General features: G+C 35.7%; 1 protein-coding gene across 1 annotated transcript; it reads right to left on the bottom strand.

Moving 5' to 3' along the window:
• Positions 1–412: 412 nt before the first annotated feature.
• LOC145782200 (solute carrier family 52, riboflavin transporter, member 3-B-like) lies at positions 413–12,226 on the bottom strand. Its single transcript, XM_082593971.1, has 6 exons — positions 11,971–12,226; positions 6,537–6,685; positions 5,900–6,136; positions 5,163–5,689; positions 4,940–5,022; positions 413–3,798 (listed from the first exon to the last, which is right to left on the bottom strand). The coding sequence occupies exons 1-6, from the start codon at positions 12,181–12,183 to the stop codon at positions 3,589–3,591; spliced, it is 1,419 nt and encodes a 472-aa protein (XP_082450097.1). The 5' UTR covers positions 12,184–12,226; the 3' UTR covers positions 413–3,588.
• Between the last annotated feature and the right edge of the window lie 6,358 nt (positions 12,227–18,584).

Raw genomic sequence — 18,584 nt, forward strand, 5'->3', positions numbered from 1 at the left:
CTCTGCTTTCCGGACTGAAATGCAACTTCCCATCTCCACTCCTTATACTACTTCCCCCTACAGCACTCTTGATAACGCACCATGGCCGATCTTCATAGCAACTGTCCATACAAATCTTCAATATATCAGCTAAAGTTATGTAGGCTAATAAAGTTATAGCCTATATACAGTATGTTTATTTGTTTTGTAACATTTTTTATTTTCCCTTTATATCTTAAATTTTTCTGAAGGTGTTGCGACCGTGCCAAATTTTTTTCAACTCAATAACTTACTTCGATCACAAGCACGTTTTAACGTTCGCGTTTTGTCGCTTCTACCTTTTTCTTGACCTTTGCTATGTTGACGTGTATTGTTTTGATATAATGGTCAGAAATAAAAAAACAACTGAACTGAACCGTTACCAAAGTAAAAAATCAGCAAATGTCCTTTTTAATGCATTTCATAACATTGTCATCACGGAATAACGTTAGAGCTGCATTTTATGCAAAATGCAATCACGATTTTCAAAACACAAAGCTCGCCCACATCAGCATTGACCGCAGCTGCATAGGCTTGAACATTGCGTTATGAAACAACCGAAAAGACTCAATATCACATCATACACAAATCAAAAAGGTTCAAACAGGCATCTGGTATCTCTAGGTTTAAACAACAAACTTCCGTCACCATGCAATAAAAGCCAATTGTAGGGAACAATAGGAAAAAAGTCTTTATATGGCCTAGCCTAATGGATTTTTTTGGGAGAACTAATAGCTTGCGTTATGTTTTTTCCAAATTGTAGTTTTTATTGCAATACAATGTCAAAGATTTTCAGTCAACTACGGAGAAAGAATACGAAGAGAATGATTTTTCTGGTACAATAATAAAATTGCGGTTGCGTTCCTCTCGAAAACGCTCCTGTAAATAACCGTGTCTTGGTGCGTTTCAAATGAAAACAATTGCGCAATAAATGATGGCTCCGACGAGAATTGCAAAATTGCTGCATAGCCTGGTATACATCTTCAAAGGTAAAAGTGGGAAACTTGCTTTTTTACATAAAATAACTACACGATGCAGCGAAGCATATCACCAAGATGGGTGAAAAGTACGTGTCTCGCTTCACAATTAAAATAATTCATCAACTTGCAAATCAGACGTAGGATCGATATAATCAATGGCATACACAACAATCAACAATATGTACAATACATGTAGCCTGAATCAAATTATCGCCAAAGCAATCTGATATGACCATTTTAAAGTAAAACGTATGAAATAATTATTCCACGACGCAGCTGTTGTTGCAAATAAAGTGCACAATGCAGCAAGCAGAGCCAAAACAGCCACAGCAAAAATTGACAAGAAAAAGTTCAGCGCCACCTGCAATTTCATCGTCAGACGCAAACTTAGTTGTTTTGCATGTTCTGATGATTGTTTTGTACTATCTGAAGATATCACAGAACTTTTCTTGTCGGTGTTTACTGTGAACATTTTTGTCTTAAAATGTTTAGCATGAAACCTCAAGTAGCGCCAAACTTTTTGCCACTTTTATTGAAGAACTACATTTAAATTTGGCGTTCCAGACTCACACGAGGCAGAAGTGATCATGTTCAATCACGTTGAAAATGTAATTACGGTACCCCGTTTCTGCTCAAAGTAGATTACCTGGAAAAGGCTGGACTAGAATTATGCGCCATACACATTGTGAAAGCACATACGCTTGATGGATGTAGCCTACTACACCTTCTTCGGTTTGAAAACGACAATTTCTGGAAATGAAATGTTCAGCTACACATGAAATGACGTAGCCCTTTTGATAAAAGCATGTTTTGCAGATTGTTATCGGTCAGAATCACAACCAGCACGCGGAATTTTTAAGGACTTTAACCTTTTTAGAGGTCTGCTTTCATATCTACTTCCGTGGTAGCAAACGCAGAGGTTCGATATATTTGAAATGAGTGTTACAAGAGGGAGCGAGCTTTCGTGTGGCTTCCACAAAACAAGACATTAAGCCGCCGATGCTCTTTTTGAACAAGGTCTGATCATGATTCAAAGGGCGAAATTGGTTTTATTTTCGACTTAACCAACAAGCAAAAAAAAATTATCAAGTGCACTTGTGAAGGCTTGGTAAAACCAAAGAAAGAGCTTAGAAAATTAAATTTACCGTGGGTGATAAACACTATTTTGCCATTTCAGTCAATCATTGGTATGGCATTTTTTGTGACAAAATACGTTAAGATGATTATAATCACTGAAATTCAAAACCTATCATTTTCACACGCTTAGTCGGCCGTTTCTTGAGAAATGTTGCTAGAACAAGATGACATTTAAATCTGCGTTTCAGTTTGCGTTAAATGTTTATTAGAGGAAATGTTATTCCATGAAATGTTTGTTATGTAATTCTGGTTTTGAAAGGTCATTGTAAATAGCTGAAGAGTTGAATTAGTTTGTTTTGCAAAAGGTAAGAGTTAACACGTGTTGAAAAGTACAGATTAGCAGAGCACCCTTCAGTACAGACATTTAAAATCTTCCCTCAAACAAAAGCAACCTTTTGCGAAAGCTGAAAACAGTCACGTTTTGGGACAACGATAACTTTAGATACCTTTCAATCGGGTTTCTGCTGAGCATGTAATGAATGGGATGCGAATAATTGTTCAAATTTGTTCATTCTTTCAAAATAAAAATGAGGGAAAAGTGAAGGAAATACAGCAGCGACAAATTGAAGAGTGAAATGATCCACAAAGGCGCCAATTTGATAACTTGAAAGGGGGTGGTGTTGTTTTTTTATATCGATTTCCTTTTCCACAGTAAAATCAAACCATGTTAAAAGAAAAGGCAATTTAGTAAACAAAAATTTCCCACCTACAGTGCAGTAAGTTAAGCGATCTGAAAAATATGCCAAACTATATGAGACACAGATCTAACAAATTCACTAACACAGGCTATTTGTATTTCTTCTGTTTCCCAAAATTTGCGATTTAAAACGCTACATGAGAAATATGCAATTCTAAAAGGTGAAACATTTTAAAAAACTTACAAGATATTAAACTAAAAAGATAAGTTAAAGTCATAAAATACACAAATTTTGCATGATAAATACAGTTTTTATTTCTCTATTTTTGAGAGTGAGATAAGATCTACAAACATGCAGTCACTCCGACTACGTAAAAATCGAAACCGTTAACATCCCAGAACTCTTTTTATTATGTTTGTGCATGAATTATAATGATTTAAAACGAAAAAAGGTCCAACTAAAAGCTAAACTTACGTCATCGAGTTTTTACAGCTATAAATCAAGTTTCAACGCATCATTTTGACGAATTCCAAAGGTAAAGATAAGTATCCATTAATGACAGCACATCACAGATTCTTTTGGTTGGTTGATGCAAATCTTTACTACGCTAAGTATTAGCTGTGATCAGTCTAAAACTAAAACTTTGCTTTGAAACCAAACCAAATCGTACTGTTCACAAGATGCAAGCGACTTTTCACAGTAAAACTCGATGCACAGATGCAAGTGATAAATATTCACAAACGCTGCGCTCACAATCAGACGGACAAAAGCGAAGAGGTAAAAGCAGAAAGGTCTAACTTGCATTTGCTGAAGGGTTAACATACTGTTGTACAAGGATCGCCGTTTGCAAAAAAGTAATAAATGTTAACTAAAGGAAACATGGTCAAAGCGCCCACGAGAGAGCCCGCCTGAACCACACCTCCATACCAGACAAGCGACCTCTTGTGGCCTCTGGTGCGAAAGATTTGGGCGATTGAGACTTTGATGAAGGAGACGGTACCAACGAAAAACAATTGAGCCAGTATCTGCAAAACAGGCAAGAAAACAGTGAGATTGACCACTTCTGTTGGGAGTCAGCATCTTTTTTTTAACTGTTAAAGTGGCGGTTTAAGAAAAAGTCCGAATGTTTTACTATATCTCACAATGATTGAACAAATCTTTACTTAACCTTTATAATGCGGTTGTATAGTTTTTGGAATTTTACCAGACAAAACAGTCTTTCACCATGTATCACTGTTGTGACTTGAAAAATGTTCCTCATTGGCTACTTTCTTTGTACATCAACTACCCAGAGAAAAAATTACACGTTTTTTACATTGATTTAACTTCTGCAAATGTTGAATCAATGTAACAAAACAACCAATTTTCTGTCTGGGTAGGTAATTGTGGTGAGATCGTTTGCACAACGCTTGAAAGGTCGCCCGTTATAAAACGCACGATTGCATAATGGCAAGACACTTAATAACAAGCGAAAAGGCGAACAGATGATTAACACTTTTCTCGTCAATTTCAACCTTCAACCAAGGCACAAGCTTGGATACGACATAAAAGCTTTTTCTAATGTTGATTACTACCTGACTTTATGACAGCTTTAAAATCATGGTTAACTTACATAAAAAAGACAATGTTGTGTGAATGTGTGTTATATAAAAAAATAATAGCATGTTTACATTGTTAACATGACTAAATTTTATGATTAATGTAATTTTAACGCATCAAATAAAGAATGAAAAAAGGGTGGTTTGCTCGGGTTTGTCCCGTTTTTTAAGCTGTTAATTCTACTTTTGTTGTAAGTACATAAAGGTTTACCCTCTCAACAATTTGTTGCTGTGAGTAATTCACAATACTTAAATGCATGAACACAGTCAGAAGAATTTCAAATTGGACTTTGTCATGAACATTGAATTTCCACCCAACATTTTCTATTTCTGTTTGAACTACATGTACTTTAAAAGGTCGTCGTTAATATTACTGCATTCAAATTTTTTTTCATCAAATAAAGAATATTGCAATTTGATAAGGTTACACAGATCTCTTCAATATCCATTTAAAGAGGTTACACAGATCTCTTCACTATCTCTTCAAAAACAAAACGAACTTGTGCATTAGCCTGGAAATAACACAACGCAACCGACTAAATACCAACATTAGTTTTTGTTGAATTACCATTAAAGCTTTCCCTGAATCATCGTTCACCAAAATGGGACATGGACTTTGGATGGCAAGAATCATCAAATAACATCCAAAGCCTGAAAATTAAGACATTTGTGTCGTTAGAACTGCAATAACATCTTCACTTATATCGCTAAAACAGCGAAAAAGCGATGCTGAAAAATTATTGAAAGTTTACATCAGTTACAATAAAGTGGGTTAAAATAATGACACCTACCTGTAGAGAGCAGTGTAAAAACTCCAAGTCCAATCAGAGAATGCATTGGAAGGAAAACAGCGATTAAGCAGGCCAAGGGATTGGCCATATTTCCCAAGCAAGCTGATAAATGATAAACAAACGAACCATATGGCAAGGAGGAATAAGATGAGACGGATGGTAAAACGCCATTAGAAGCTCCATTGATGTAAAATATAATAGCCAGTAAATAAATATATTCCTGTTTAGAAAGTTTTTCGATCCTAGCTTTGGAAATGAGATTATCAGAAGAAGAAGGAACAGTTTTGATAATTCGTTCTGCTTCCACGGTAGGAGAATAGTTGTCGGAACAAGAAGATTCTCCTGAGCTGCGCATTTCAAGGCTGCTATTTAGCCCCCTGCTATCTTCTTCGTCGTGCCCATCTGAATGCGTGGTCAATGGGGCATAAAACTTCCTTGCTACACCGAGGTAATTGAGCAGAGTAAATGAAATACCACATGCCAGCATCATGATGCACAGTAGCACAAAAAATACATCAACGGAATACCTAAAATAAATATTTAAATACAATTCAATGTTAGTAAATATTAACAGTAAAGGTACCATAGAGCTGATATGCACAACAATCTTTTTATTATATTTAATATTTATTGCTGAACAGTTTACAATGATAGTAAGCATGGTAAATAAAAAAAAACGTGCATCTGCATAACTCCATTACCCTAATTATTTTATGACAGCATCGCAACATACTGACCTTGGAGGAAGATATTCTGTTTCAATATGATATAAAGTTATGTTTGCTGTTGCATTGAAATACGACACATTTCTGCAAACCTCAGATTGCACTCCCTGTATCAGTGCAAAGATACTGGGCAATAACCCACTCAAACCTTCACCAATAAAGTAAGTTGTGAGAAAAATAGTTTGAAAAGTGGTCATGAAAGGAAGAAAAGTCACTGAAGAGGTGCAATCAACAAACGCCAAAGCAAACCTGTTAACAAAGAAAGTATATTTAATGGACAAGTATATACAAACTGATGTACCGTTATTGCAAATAATCTCTTTTTGATTGTACTATTTACACAAAAAAGATGACACTTTTATGTTAGAAAACAACCAAATTGGTAGATTTGCACAGAGCTATGCACTAAATGTGAATAGTAAATATAAGTTATGTAACAAATGTAACAAACAAATAAACTACAATGTAAACAAGTGTTCATTTATTCAGATTTGTTTCTAGCACAAAAAAGTATGTTTCAGAATAATATATCGAATCAAAACACTTTCTTGTGGAAAAGCTACTTTTCACCCAAAAGCTATTAGTAGTCAGATGGCCTATTGCTTATAATTCCACATACCAGAATGACATATTGGAATGATGAACTTACCATAGAACAAATAATGCTACACTATGTAGGTTGCCTTGGACAGAAGAAACAGTATCCCAGAAAAAGGAAAGCAGTAAGCACGATGCTGTCCCAATCACCAGAATAATATAGATCATTGCATTTTGATGAAAATATTTGGGACACAAAGCCTAAAAGAATGTTTGCGTGTTATTTAGGATTAATAGTTTGATTTGCTTCATTTACTTTCATGTGCAATTATAAAACTACAAGATTGTTGTAAATGCTAAGTGAAACTAATTTAAAAATAGAAATATTGATACCTAAGTAAAAACGATTAATATTATTAATATACGGTAAACTACAAAAAAGTGCTCAATGCCAAGTAGAGCGAGTTACATCAAATGCAGTTACTAGTCTCTAAAACCCTGTGCAGGGTGTTTTACCCTTGTTTGGGATAATCAGAAGGTTCTTATTTAAATATGTGTGTTATCTTGTCTCATAGTTTGTGAGACTTATAAAAATGCAATAAAAATCTTCCTGTTGAAAATTTGGTGTTCATCCCCAGCAAAACACCAATAACTATTATTATATAATCAATAAACATCCAAATAAAGCACTTTGTGACTTGCAATATGTTCAACTTATTTCTCATTGTTAGAGTACGGTATAAAAAGAAAATGGCAGTCAGTAAAATCCACTCCAAAATACTCCTTGAAAAAACCCCATCTTGGTAAATATGGTAGCCACTTTAACAAGTCGAAATTCTGCCACTAAAAATGACTAGAATGAAACCGCTAACCAATCATAAGCTACAGTTTAAGTGACGTAAAAAATGGCAAAAAGAAGATGATAGAAAGCAAATTAAGTGATGGATTTTTTGTCAGCTGGTTGCCTTAGTGGTTAGGGCTAGAAAGTAGTCATTTCATTGACGCGGGTTCGATTTCCACCTCTGCTATTGCTCTTTTTCTTCTCTAATTACCAAATAAAGTTCAAAACAGGCATTAACTCTCCGAATGAGTGCTAGAAGGGTCACAATTGGACAGTAGCCTCTTATAACATGTTCTGATTGGTTGGCGGTTGCATTGTAGTCATTCACAGTGGCAGAATTTCGACTTGTTAAAGTGGCTACTGGTAAATATCCCCAGAAAATAATTCAGCCTGATAAATTTCTTAACAAAGTTTTGTTTTTTCTTGATATGAGAGCAAACTTTAAGCTACTCAATCATCACCCCACAAACTTCTTATCCATGACATTCATCTAAAAAAAAATTGTCAAAAAAAATTGTCAAAAAAAATTGCCTACAGTGCTTTCATTTTCTTCATCAAGTGATTATTTTTCCTTCATTGAGTACTGAGTAGGTTCAGCAAGGTGCTGTTAACAGGGCTATTTTCAGAGTATAACCTGGGTCTGGTATCAATGGAATAGAAAGTGTTGGCTCTATAACTAACAATTAACATGGTTAACTTGTCCAGTTTAAAAGAATGTTGTGCCACTACATATTGTTTCTGTTTGATTGTATGAATCTTTATCCGCGGACTGGGAAAGCTTCTTGCAGAGCTTAATCCTAGCATTTTCATATACTTGTAGAGGCTTTGAATCACTGACACAGGCCCGGTCACCGAGAATGAACAAAGTGAAGTTTCCGATTGTTGAAGTCTTGTTGCCAGGAATTATTCCATCGATTAGATGCCGCTGAATGGAGAGCAGTCCGGAATGTGCGTTGCTCAAGCGCACACGCCGAGAGTCGAACCAGCGCCGCTTGATCTGGAAGCTTCTTCGTACCAGAAGTTAAACGCTGACCAAGTGAGCTATCGGGTTTGTACACAACATATATGCCCACAAGCAGTGTTTTTAAAAATAACTTACAGTAGAAAAATAACTTTCTGCCCAATTGGTAGGGACTTTAAACAATTGGTTACCCTTATGGTCACGATTAGCCACACCAGGCTTAATGATCGTATATTGAAATCAACTTGTTTATTGAATAGAAATTGCTAACATAAACAGTAAAGAAATATGAACAACTACTGAACGACAGTATCATCAATCATGCACCTTTCTGTGACACAGTGGCAACAGTGGATGTTGCAAAAATGGATTTTTGGATACCAACAGCAGAACGATTACAATACATGTTTTACAGTTTGTGACAAATTACACAGAAAAGAAAATATTGTTTTGTCGATCAACGATTGGTTCTGGAAGAATGCGAGATATGGCATCAAAGTACACAAAGGTCTGATCCTCATTCAAGGGCCATGAGTACTTGTCACAAGACAGATTGTATGGGGGCCTTAAGAATTTGACTTCATAAACTGAATTGGAAACTTTTCTTGTGATTTGGCCCGCATACAATTTGCTAATTGTCACCCGTTGTGTTTCGGGAGGTTGAACCAATATTAAATTTCACCACTACCCAATTAGACACCATTAATTCATCTTTGTTTGGTTTTGAAAGAGCTGCTGTTGTTTCCATGTGGCATTGATATAGATTCCCGTATTTTTTCTGCACAACGTCGTCAGATGTCATAATTATTGTCATATAGTGCCAAAATGTGGTGATTTGGAACGTCAACCTGGTAGACAGCAGTAGTGATGGAGCAAGCTGTAGCTATGGAACCAGAGCTGTGTGCAAGCTTATCCTAAAAATTATAACTAAACAACAGAGAAAAAATCATAGCCATCAATCCAGCTTGTTTCTGCTGATTTAAAAACTGCTAGCAATTAGAGATTTAGCTGAATGAGGTATCACCTAAAAACCTCATATTCATGATGCTATTTTAACCAATCACAGCAATGTGTCTCTTAGTGACCTGTAATCAAGTTCATGTCCTCAGGTACAAACTTTATAAAAGATATATGCAAGAAATAGGCAGTTTGTGTTCGCTGGAGTGATCATGAGGAGTGGGCAAAGTTGTACCCAAAGCACAAAATAAGGGGTCACAACCACTAAAATGCCCAAAAAATATCAAACTTTTTTGAATTTAATAAAAACTCATTTGCACATACTCATGAATAAATATAGAAGCTTTGCATATGGAAAACACTCTGCATGGGTAAATGACCTTTGACCCCCATGTGAAATTTCCGACACATAGTTTTTGCATTTTTTTCCCTTGTATTTTCATTTGGAATTAACTTAATGAGAATAATCTTAAAAAGTTATTTTTTTCTGCTGAAACAATTGATAAAATATTCATATTTAACAATATCATCCATTAAACAAAACTAATAAATCATGAAAACTGTATTGTGGTCGGATATACAAGTCCATAGGTGTAGCCAGGGGGGCGAACGGGGCCATGCCCCCCCCTCCAAATTTTCAAAGTTTGGATTTCGAAGTTGAACCCTTTGTTGAAAATATAATATAATTTATATAAATTTATATTGTTTTCCAAGACATCTGGCTATTAACACCCCCCAGGACTTGTTTTAGACACACAGAAAGACAACAATAAATTTTGCAAATTGTAAATCGCGCAAAGTTTACGCAATTTACGCTTCTTTTAACTAATCTGTGGAAGCAATTTCAGAATCGCTTACTCTGTAGGGTTTTTGTGTAGCTGAGTTTTTTGTGTTCTCTAATTTTAGCCGCAGTTTTTGCCCGTTTGTGTGTAGATAAGAGCTACCTTTAATAAGTTAATAGCTGTTTATCTGCTAATAAGTTTCATACAAATATTACCCTGAAAGTGTTTCCAGAAAGCGTTATAATCCATTATTTAAGTGTAATTTTGCAAAAATTTTCCGGGGGAGCATGCCCCCGAACCCCGTAGAATACGTGTGCCTTTGGCACGCTCTAACCCCCACCAGCTTTATTGCTTCCCCTGCTTAACCCACCAGGATGCACCACTGCACATTAGAGTGGTTCAAAAAAATACAATTTTCTCGGAATCTTCCTCCACAAGGCTTAAAATGTGCCATTTCCCCATAGAAGTGCCCTTGCAAAAAATTAGACTGATTGGAAGTCGTTTAAAGGTCAATCAGATTTTCACTTTTTTACCACATTCTGCCTATGCCAAACCCCATCGCACACAGGCCGATATTGTGTACAAGAATTACAGAGGGGGAAATGCCCGCTATCACCTTGAAAACCACAGCAGAGAATGAGCTAGACTTCTATATGATGCAGAATTAAACTTAGTGTGTATGTAAACAGATTTATTAACTTAACACCCAACAAAGCAAAAATCTTATTTCCATACTAAACTATCGGCAATTCGGCATCTACCATTATTATTGAAAAACACTCGAAACCGGCAGTAGTCTCATCAGTCATCACTTCAATCATTTTCATGAGACTCAGAAACAGTACCAGTACCTACTGCAGTTAGTAAGCATCCACAGGAAAAGGTTTCCGGTGCCAACCAAAGCAACCCTTAATCTCAACAAAGCCTGAAATGAGACTGTGACGAAAACAGTGGCCGAATGTCATATCTGATTTAACACCACAGTCCTTGATGCTAACATTGTATTTTAATTCATTTATCGTGATATGGATGTCTCTTTGTGATAAAAGCAAATTGTATTATGCTTAAACTTATTTAACCTGTCAAAATAATTGAAGTGATGACTGATGAGACTACTGCCGGTTTCAAGTGTTTTTCAATAAAAATGGTAGATGCCGAATTGCCGATAGTTTAGTATGAAAATAAGATTTTTGCTTTGTTGGGTGTTAAGCTAATAAATCTGTTTACATACACACTAAGTTTAATTCTGCATCATATAGAAGTCTAGCTCATTCTCTACTGTGGTTTTCAAAACAATAGGGGGCATTTCCCTCTCTGTAAGTCTTGCACACAATATCGGCCTGTGTGCGATAGGGTTTGACATAGGCAGAATGTGGTAAAAAAGTGAAAATCTGATTGACCTTTAAACGACTTCCAATCAGTTTAATTTTTTGCAAGGGCACTTCTATGGGGAAATGGCACATTTTAAGCCTTGTGGAGGAAGATTCCGAGAAAATTGTGTTTTTTTGAACCACTCTACTGCACATCAGGTGGCGATGTCTTAAATCAAACATTTTGTCGTTCTCTTCAATTCATCAAATATTTGGCCCCCCCCCAAAATTTTTTTCTGGCTACGCCACTGTACAAGTCACAAATTTTGGGCAAAGTTGTCCGTCCGGGCAAAGTTGTACGGTTTCACAGTGTAGCTTAAAAGTTGAGAAGCACACAATGATTTGTATAATAATGCCCGGGAAAATCATATCACAAGAACTTTTAAATTTAAACCAACAATTTACAGCCCTATATCATATTCTATTTGTTAACTCAGTTATATAGCCTACACATTGAGTAGGCCTAGGCTAGACAAAAACCAGCATTTATTACAATAACAAAAAAATGTCAAAAATTGCAAGTTTTCATTTAGCCTTTATTGAGTATGAGTTTTTTGTGACTATATGCTGGTATTGTCTTCTCAAGACTACATAGAGCAACCTCTACCAAGTTAGCAAATAGTTTTCATTTATACCTGCATCAATGTGACAAGAAGAGGTCCAACATTTGCCACTTGTGCTATCACAGTCAGATACGATGGCAGATTCCATGATTCTGGTGCTGAACTCACTATCAATGGCAATTCAACCCAAACACCATTTACTGCAATCCATGCTCCAGCACCGAACATCAGCACGAGGAAATGCACAATGAGGGAAGATTTCAAACATTCTCTACAGTTAGCCATTACAGATTTCACATAAGCAACCCACAATGTGACTACACGGATAAGCTCCTTACAATCTACAAACAACAAGTCAATGTGATGTGGGTCTTGTCTGAGTCACACACCACTGGACAAATAATTCTGACGCAACCTACCGAAACTGTACACCACTTCGTTCATGAAGCGGGTTGCGAGAATGGGATTAATCAACAGCTCAGACGAATTTCATAAGACTTTCCTGCAAAAATACTGCTCTTTACTGCCCCACAGCGATCATTTCGCCATTCCCATCATGCATCACTTCTTGATGAAAAAGCTGAAGGAAGGTGTGATTCATTAAAATATGGCAAAAAGTGTCAAACCAAGGTTTTGGTAATTTGGTTTCCTATGAATTAAAAATTGTTACCATTTGTTTAGTAAAAGCAGACATTACTCCAAAGATGCAGAGGTGAATGAACAAGGCTATATTTTTTCTGTTTGTGGTACCGTATACCGTATGGTACTAGTTTTCTTTTAAATACAACCTAAGATTTTTCAATTTTCATGCACTATGAGGCATTAGGGTAGTTTCATTGATTGGCGAATATGGACCTCTGCCAGATGAAATTAGTCCAGGTCTTTATAAATATTTTAAAATTGAAGGTGTTGCAACCATGCCATATTTTAAACTGACTGCCCTATGTAAGCACATCATAACATTCACGTTTTGCCGCTTCTACTTATTTCTAGATCTCTGCTATGTTTGGCATTTATATTGCTTTTTGTTGTGATGGTAAGAAACAAAAACAAACTGAACTAAAACTGACTTCTACGTTTTATACTTCCAAAATTATTTTTCTTTTCCAAACTCTATGCTTTATGGAGTGAACGTGCCAAATTAGTTGCCTAGTCTTTTTGACATATACCGTACAGAGAGAGAGAAACCTTTTGTTATGTCTGTTGCAAAAATATTATACGGTACAAATATAAACCGGTACAAATAAATTCAGCAACAGACAGGAAGCAGCAAAAAACTAGGCCTATATTAGTCATCGAGTCAGCTGCTTTCCGTACTTTTAATGTGACAAATGTAAAGCATCGGCAACGGCATTATGTTGAAAACAAGATACGCTTAAGTTCCGTAAAAATGAAAACAAAAAGTTGTTTACTGCTGCGACAGTCAAGTGAATTCCTTTGGTTTTAGACTATTCAAACATCAAAAAATATAGGCCTACTATATATTTTTTTGGACATTTTGACCTAATCAACTATATTTTTTCGGACATTTTGCTAAAAAATTGGTCAATGACCGAAAAAAGTACCCAGCTTTGATTTGAACCCATCCAGCTGAAACATATTGTTTACGGTTGTGTTTAGTAAGATTTTATAAGGCCTCCCATTAGCATTAAGCCTCTCAAGCCATAACACTTCAGCTTTTTTAGAAGTATTTGGTGGTTAACGTTGTCAAACGCTTTTGCTAAATCAAGATATAACAGGCAAACGTAATGATTTTTTTGTTTGATTTCAATTAGTCTTTCATAAAGATTACTTATTGCTAACGTTGTAGAATGACCTTCCCTAAATCTAAATTGTTGATCATTAATCACGTTGAATTTGTCAAGAAAGCTCACCAAGCGTCTGTAAATGATTTTCTTTGTAAAAGTTTGCTGATATTTGAAAGCAAGGAAATAGGATGATAATTAGTTGGATCTGCTTTTGCATTTTTCTTGAAAACAGGAATAACTTTTGAAATTTTTAAAGCGTTAGGAAATATTCCTTGTTTCAAGCATGCATTAAAAAGTTTAGTTAAATGAGGTGCAATAATACTTTTTGATAACTTTAACATTCAAGAAGAGATGTCATCTGGTTCATCCGACTTTTTAACATCTAGTTTGTTTATTAGGCATTCGACTTCACTTTTATCAGTTTCATATGTTTGTTTTCCCATGAACGAATCAAAGTTTGACCTTTGCTTTAAGTGTAAAGTTAGTTTTTCGCCAATATGTGTAAAGTGGTAGTTAAGTTGGTTGCATATTTGTTCATGATTTTTGTATGAAATGTTTTCTGCAATAAGTTTATTGCCCGGAAGAGTATATATATATTCGTTTTAGTTTTTTGAAGAAGTTCATTGATAGATTTCCATGTTTTTGATGAATTGTGTCTCGATTCATTGAAGCGATGCTTGAAGTAGGCTACCGTATTTTACAGACCATAAGGCGCACTTTAAATTCTTTTTTTTCCTCATAAATTGATCATGCGCCTTATGTATGGATCAAGTGCGGTAGTGCTTTATTGCCTACACTCAAAACCAGTACCGATATACTATTATATATGGTCCGGTGCGCCTTATGGTCCGGTGCGCCTTATAGTCCGGTGCGCCTTATGTATGAACAAAAAACTAATCAAAGCAATTTATTGACAGTGCGCCTTATAGTCCGGTGCGCCTTATGGTCCGTAAAATACGGTAGTTTTGTTTAGACATTTGTTTAATGTGAGTTAATTTGTTTCTATATTTTTTTGTAAAAAGTTATTTTTTTCGGACAATTTTTTTTTGTAGCAAAGTTTGAATAATTTATTTTGGTATTTGATTGAAACCAGAATTCCTTTTGTGATCCATGGTTTGTTGTACAATCCAGACTTTTTCCTACCGGTACCGAGTTTTTTTAATGGGAAATGAGAGTTGATTAGTGTTTACATAATAAGTATCAATTTATTACTGCTGTCATTAACATGTAATAGCTTGTGGTTAATGTTAGGTTTTCAAGCTGATCTGAAAAATCACTCAAAAAACATCAATTTTATTTTCTTCGATTTTTCTTGTTAAACACTGACGTTTTCTCATTTTGTGTGGCACAGTTTTGATTAATAAAAATGTTGGTAAGTGATCAGATATATCATAAGTCAATACATTAATTTGTGCATTTTTACTGTTATTGGCATAAATGTGATCAAGTAATGTTGATGAACTTTCAGTAATTCTGGTAGGCACATTAATCAAGTTTGAGCATCCCAAAGCAGTTACAGCTTGTTAATTAATAAGAAGAAATTCTGAATTCTTTATTGGATTTGGCTAAATCAATGTTGAAAGCACCCAAAACGAACAAGTCACAACACATTTTATGTGGAAGGCATGTGACCAAGTTTTTCCCCTGAAACCACTACTGCCTTTGGGAGTAACAATGCAATCAATGTATTGTGTTGTATGGTAGGCTATTCAACTATCCTGTCTTTTTAAAGTGCAACTGCACGATGACTTTTTCTTCACTTTATCTGAAATCTATAAATACCAACCTCGCCGTTGCATTTTAATGCTATGTTTATCTCAATAAAAATTATCAAAACCATGGTTTTCCACGCGCTTGTATTTTTGGCCAGGCTCCTGCAATGGCGGATTGTAGTACACTGTTACACAACACATTTATTGATTATAACGTCAGTTCTAGACAGATCTCGAAGCGACTATCGGTTTTGCAAGTCCTTTCGCTGTCTTCGTCCTAGAGGAAGGAGGTTTTTTTCTCGCTGCTTCGATCTTGTTGCTCATGCTTTTTATGTGAAGGCAAGTAGTATAGGCTCTTTGCAATAGGGTGTTACATTTTTTCAAACCAACTACAATATAGTGTTTGTTTGGTGGGAAATGCACTCAAACAAACTATGTCAAAATATTTTTCACTTAAAATAATATTTTGAGGTTCCACACTTGCATTAACGATTCACCCGATATTGGCGATTTTATCAAAGGAACAACACAGTAACAGTATGAGTAAAGTTATTGAATCTGTCCTGGTAAGAAACATAGACATGGGCTAATACATGCAAGGACGTCAGCAGAATTTTTTTTAGGTGGGGAGGGGGGCGTTTTTGTATTTTTTTTTGTAATTTTGACATTTTTTAGGGGAGCGCCACCGCACCACTTGAGTAAGCTACATAAGTAGAATTACTTTTGTTACTTTACACCTCTGGTCATGGCTAAGTGGAAAATTTGGGGCATTTCTTATTGGAATAGTGCGTTTCACAATCATATTGATTATTCAAATTCCAGGGTGGGCCAAGGCCCCCCTTGCCCCGCTCCTGTCAACGCCCTTGAATACATACACTGTATTACTAAATAATATCAAACTCTCATAGTCCACAATTCACTAGTTTAGCTGTATATTTTAAATATACAAAATATTACAAAAAAATCAAGTGTCCTACAGATATTTGAGACTGGTGGTCATGCAAGTAACATATCCTCTGATCGCTGTATCAATCTTTTTCAGTTTTTCGTCACTCATGTCATCATTGCTATCCTTGATTTTCTTTTCCTCCAAGCATTTCTTAACATTCCCAATCAGTCTTTCATTTGGCATTTGGTTATTTTTGAAACTTTGCCATATTCCTCCGTCACCCAATGAAATACAAGAAGAACATTTACTCAAAGCTTTGCTTTGATCACCAGTAAATGTTCTTGTATTTCAAAGAAATCTTGTACCTTGTAATCTTGTACCTTGTATTTCAAAGATACCTTGTATTTCAAAGATCAAAGAAAGCTTTGAGGGGTCTAGCTGACCAGTGACCATACAAGTTTTCTTGTATCAACAGCTGGCACTGATATGTCTTTAATTTAATTTAAAGTGAGTGGTGGTTTTGTTGAATGGCAAGAGATGGCAACATTTTTAGGAGAAAGCCAAAGAACCAAATGGCGAATGAAGCAAGATTTCGCATATTTAACAATATCAGCATCTGATGCTCGCATTAAATCTCTTGCCAGAAGCATTAAGGCTGGTCCTTCAACCGCACTGGGTCTTTTAAAAATGGAACAAAACATTGGAGTGTAGACATCAACAATAAATTGGGAAATTTGGTTCAGAACAACATGTTGCGAGGAATTCAACTGAAATGGACAAAATGATAAAATGCGCAAATACCCATTTGCAGTTGTTAGCCATCTTGCATGTCCCACTGTCTCCTGCTTGTAAAATAAATATTTTTGGAAAGAACTTGGAACTTGTCTGAATGTATTGCAAGCCAATGCTAGTAAAACTGCTTGATCATCTCGAATTGATTTCTTGCAAGCAGGTTTAGTGGACTCAGCATCCAAAAAGTCAGATAAAATCTGTTGACTTTTTGTAGTTGGTTTTAAATTGGGGGTGGTCAAATTATTAGCTAGAAGATGATGTTTTGAAATTTTCGAAATAAAGTTAAAAACCGATCCATGCTGCAATAACTCCGGTGGTGTTGTATCGCCATCAAGAGCTTTAATAACATCTCCCAAAAACAATTCGACAATATGAAATAAGCATTTCAATAACAGCACATCATGCTCATACTCTGTATTAACATGCTGTGAAATTCTTGCACAAATTCCACGCCTGTGTCCTGTGTTAAGAGATGTTGTATCTGTCATAACACATACAATCTTCTTGAAAAAGCTGGGTTGGATCAACTCCTTTGCCAAAAAGCAAGCTTCCCCGGTAATGCTCTCATTTCTTCTAAAAGTTTTAAGAGCTATGAAGATTTCTTCATCAGTGAAATTGGCCAAACATACTAGTCTTTCTCTGTTGAATATTCGCTTTCCATCAAAGCATAGCTGATAGTATACAGCATTAGTCATTTTTTCTTCTACTTCACTAAGCAACGTGTTCCTCAGTGCCAACTTATGCCGATAAACTGTAACATGGGATCGTTTTGCTTCTGGATGTCCAAATATTTCAGCAGCTGAGTTCAATAGTGATGATGATAAACGGTTTGAAGCCAGTTTTTTATCCGCCATAATACAGTTATCTGTGCTAACAACACTTAACCTTTTTGTACGCTTAGATGGCCTAGCCTCATCTTCTTCAACTTGGATTTCTGCACTTTCCATTTCATAATTATCATCACTATTTGACTCGGTTTCATCAATTGCTGAACTGCTTGCCTGTATTGATTGTTCATAAAGAATTCTACATGGTTCTGGTCTATTGTTTCTACAGCTGTATATGCTAATTCTTCTCATATTAGCGTCAGTTTCCTGAATATCTAAACCACCAATCACTTGTATTCTCCTATTTCTCTGATCAATTAAAAACCCTGCTTCTATCACTGGAATGCGCCATTGCGCCTTTCAAAATTACATTTGCATACTGTTTTCTTGTGCCATTGCTGTTCAACTGCTATTTTGCACTTACAGGAACTCACATCAAATAAGTTCTCAAGTTTACTCTGAAATGCAGCTACTTTCATTAAATATGCTGGGGAGTTTAGACGAGATAATGGCTGAGCTTGAAGTTTTTTCACCTGATCAAAAAGTTCTTTCGTCATTTGAGTTACACGATCAATGTTAACATGTGGCAGACCAGCTTTTCCCCACAACTGAATGATATTTTGTACTAACAATGTCTTTACTTCAACAAATGTAGGAATTTTTTCAGTATTTTGATCAAGCATTATTTTATTTCTTAACCAAAAGAAAGCTCTTGCCA

Source organism: Aplidium turbinatum, chromosome 13 (genome assembly GCF_918807975.1).
Source record: "Aplidium turbinatum chromosome 13, kaAplTurb1.1, whole genome shotgun sequence".
NCBI lineage: Eukaryota > Metazoa > Chordata > Ascidiacea > Aplousobranchia > Polyclinidae > Aplidium > Aplidium turbinatum.

Bases quoted from the DNA above. Each gene is read 5' to 3' on its own strand.
- LOC145782200 (XM_082593971.1), bottom strand. From the start codon at position 12,183: ATGGCTAACTGTAGAGAATGTTTGAAATCTTCCCTCATTGTGCATTTC. The intron at 5,690-5,899 runs GTCAGTATGTTG...TATTTATTTTAG, and splicing joins ACAGAATATCTTCCTCCAAG to GTATTCCGTTGATGTATTTT. The intron at 3,799-4,939 runs GTAATTCAACAA...CCTGTTTTGCAG, and splicing joins ATTCAGGGAAAGCTTTAATG to ATACTGGCTCAATTGTTTTT.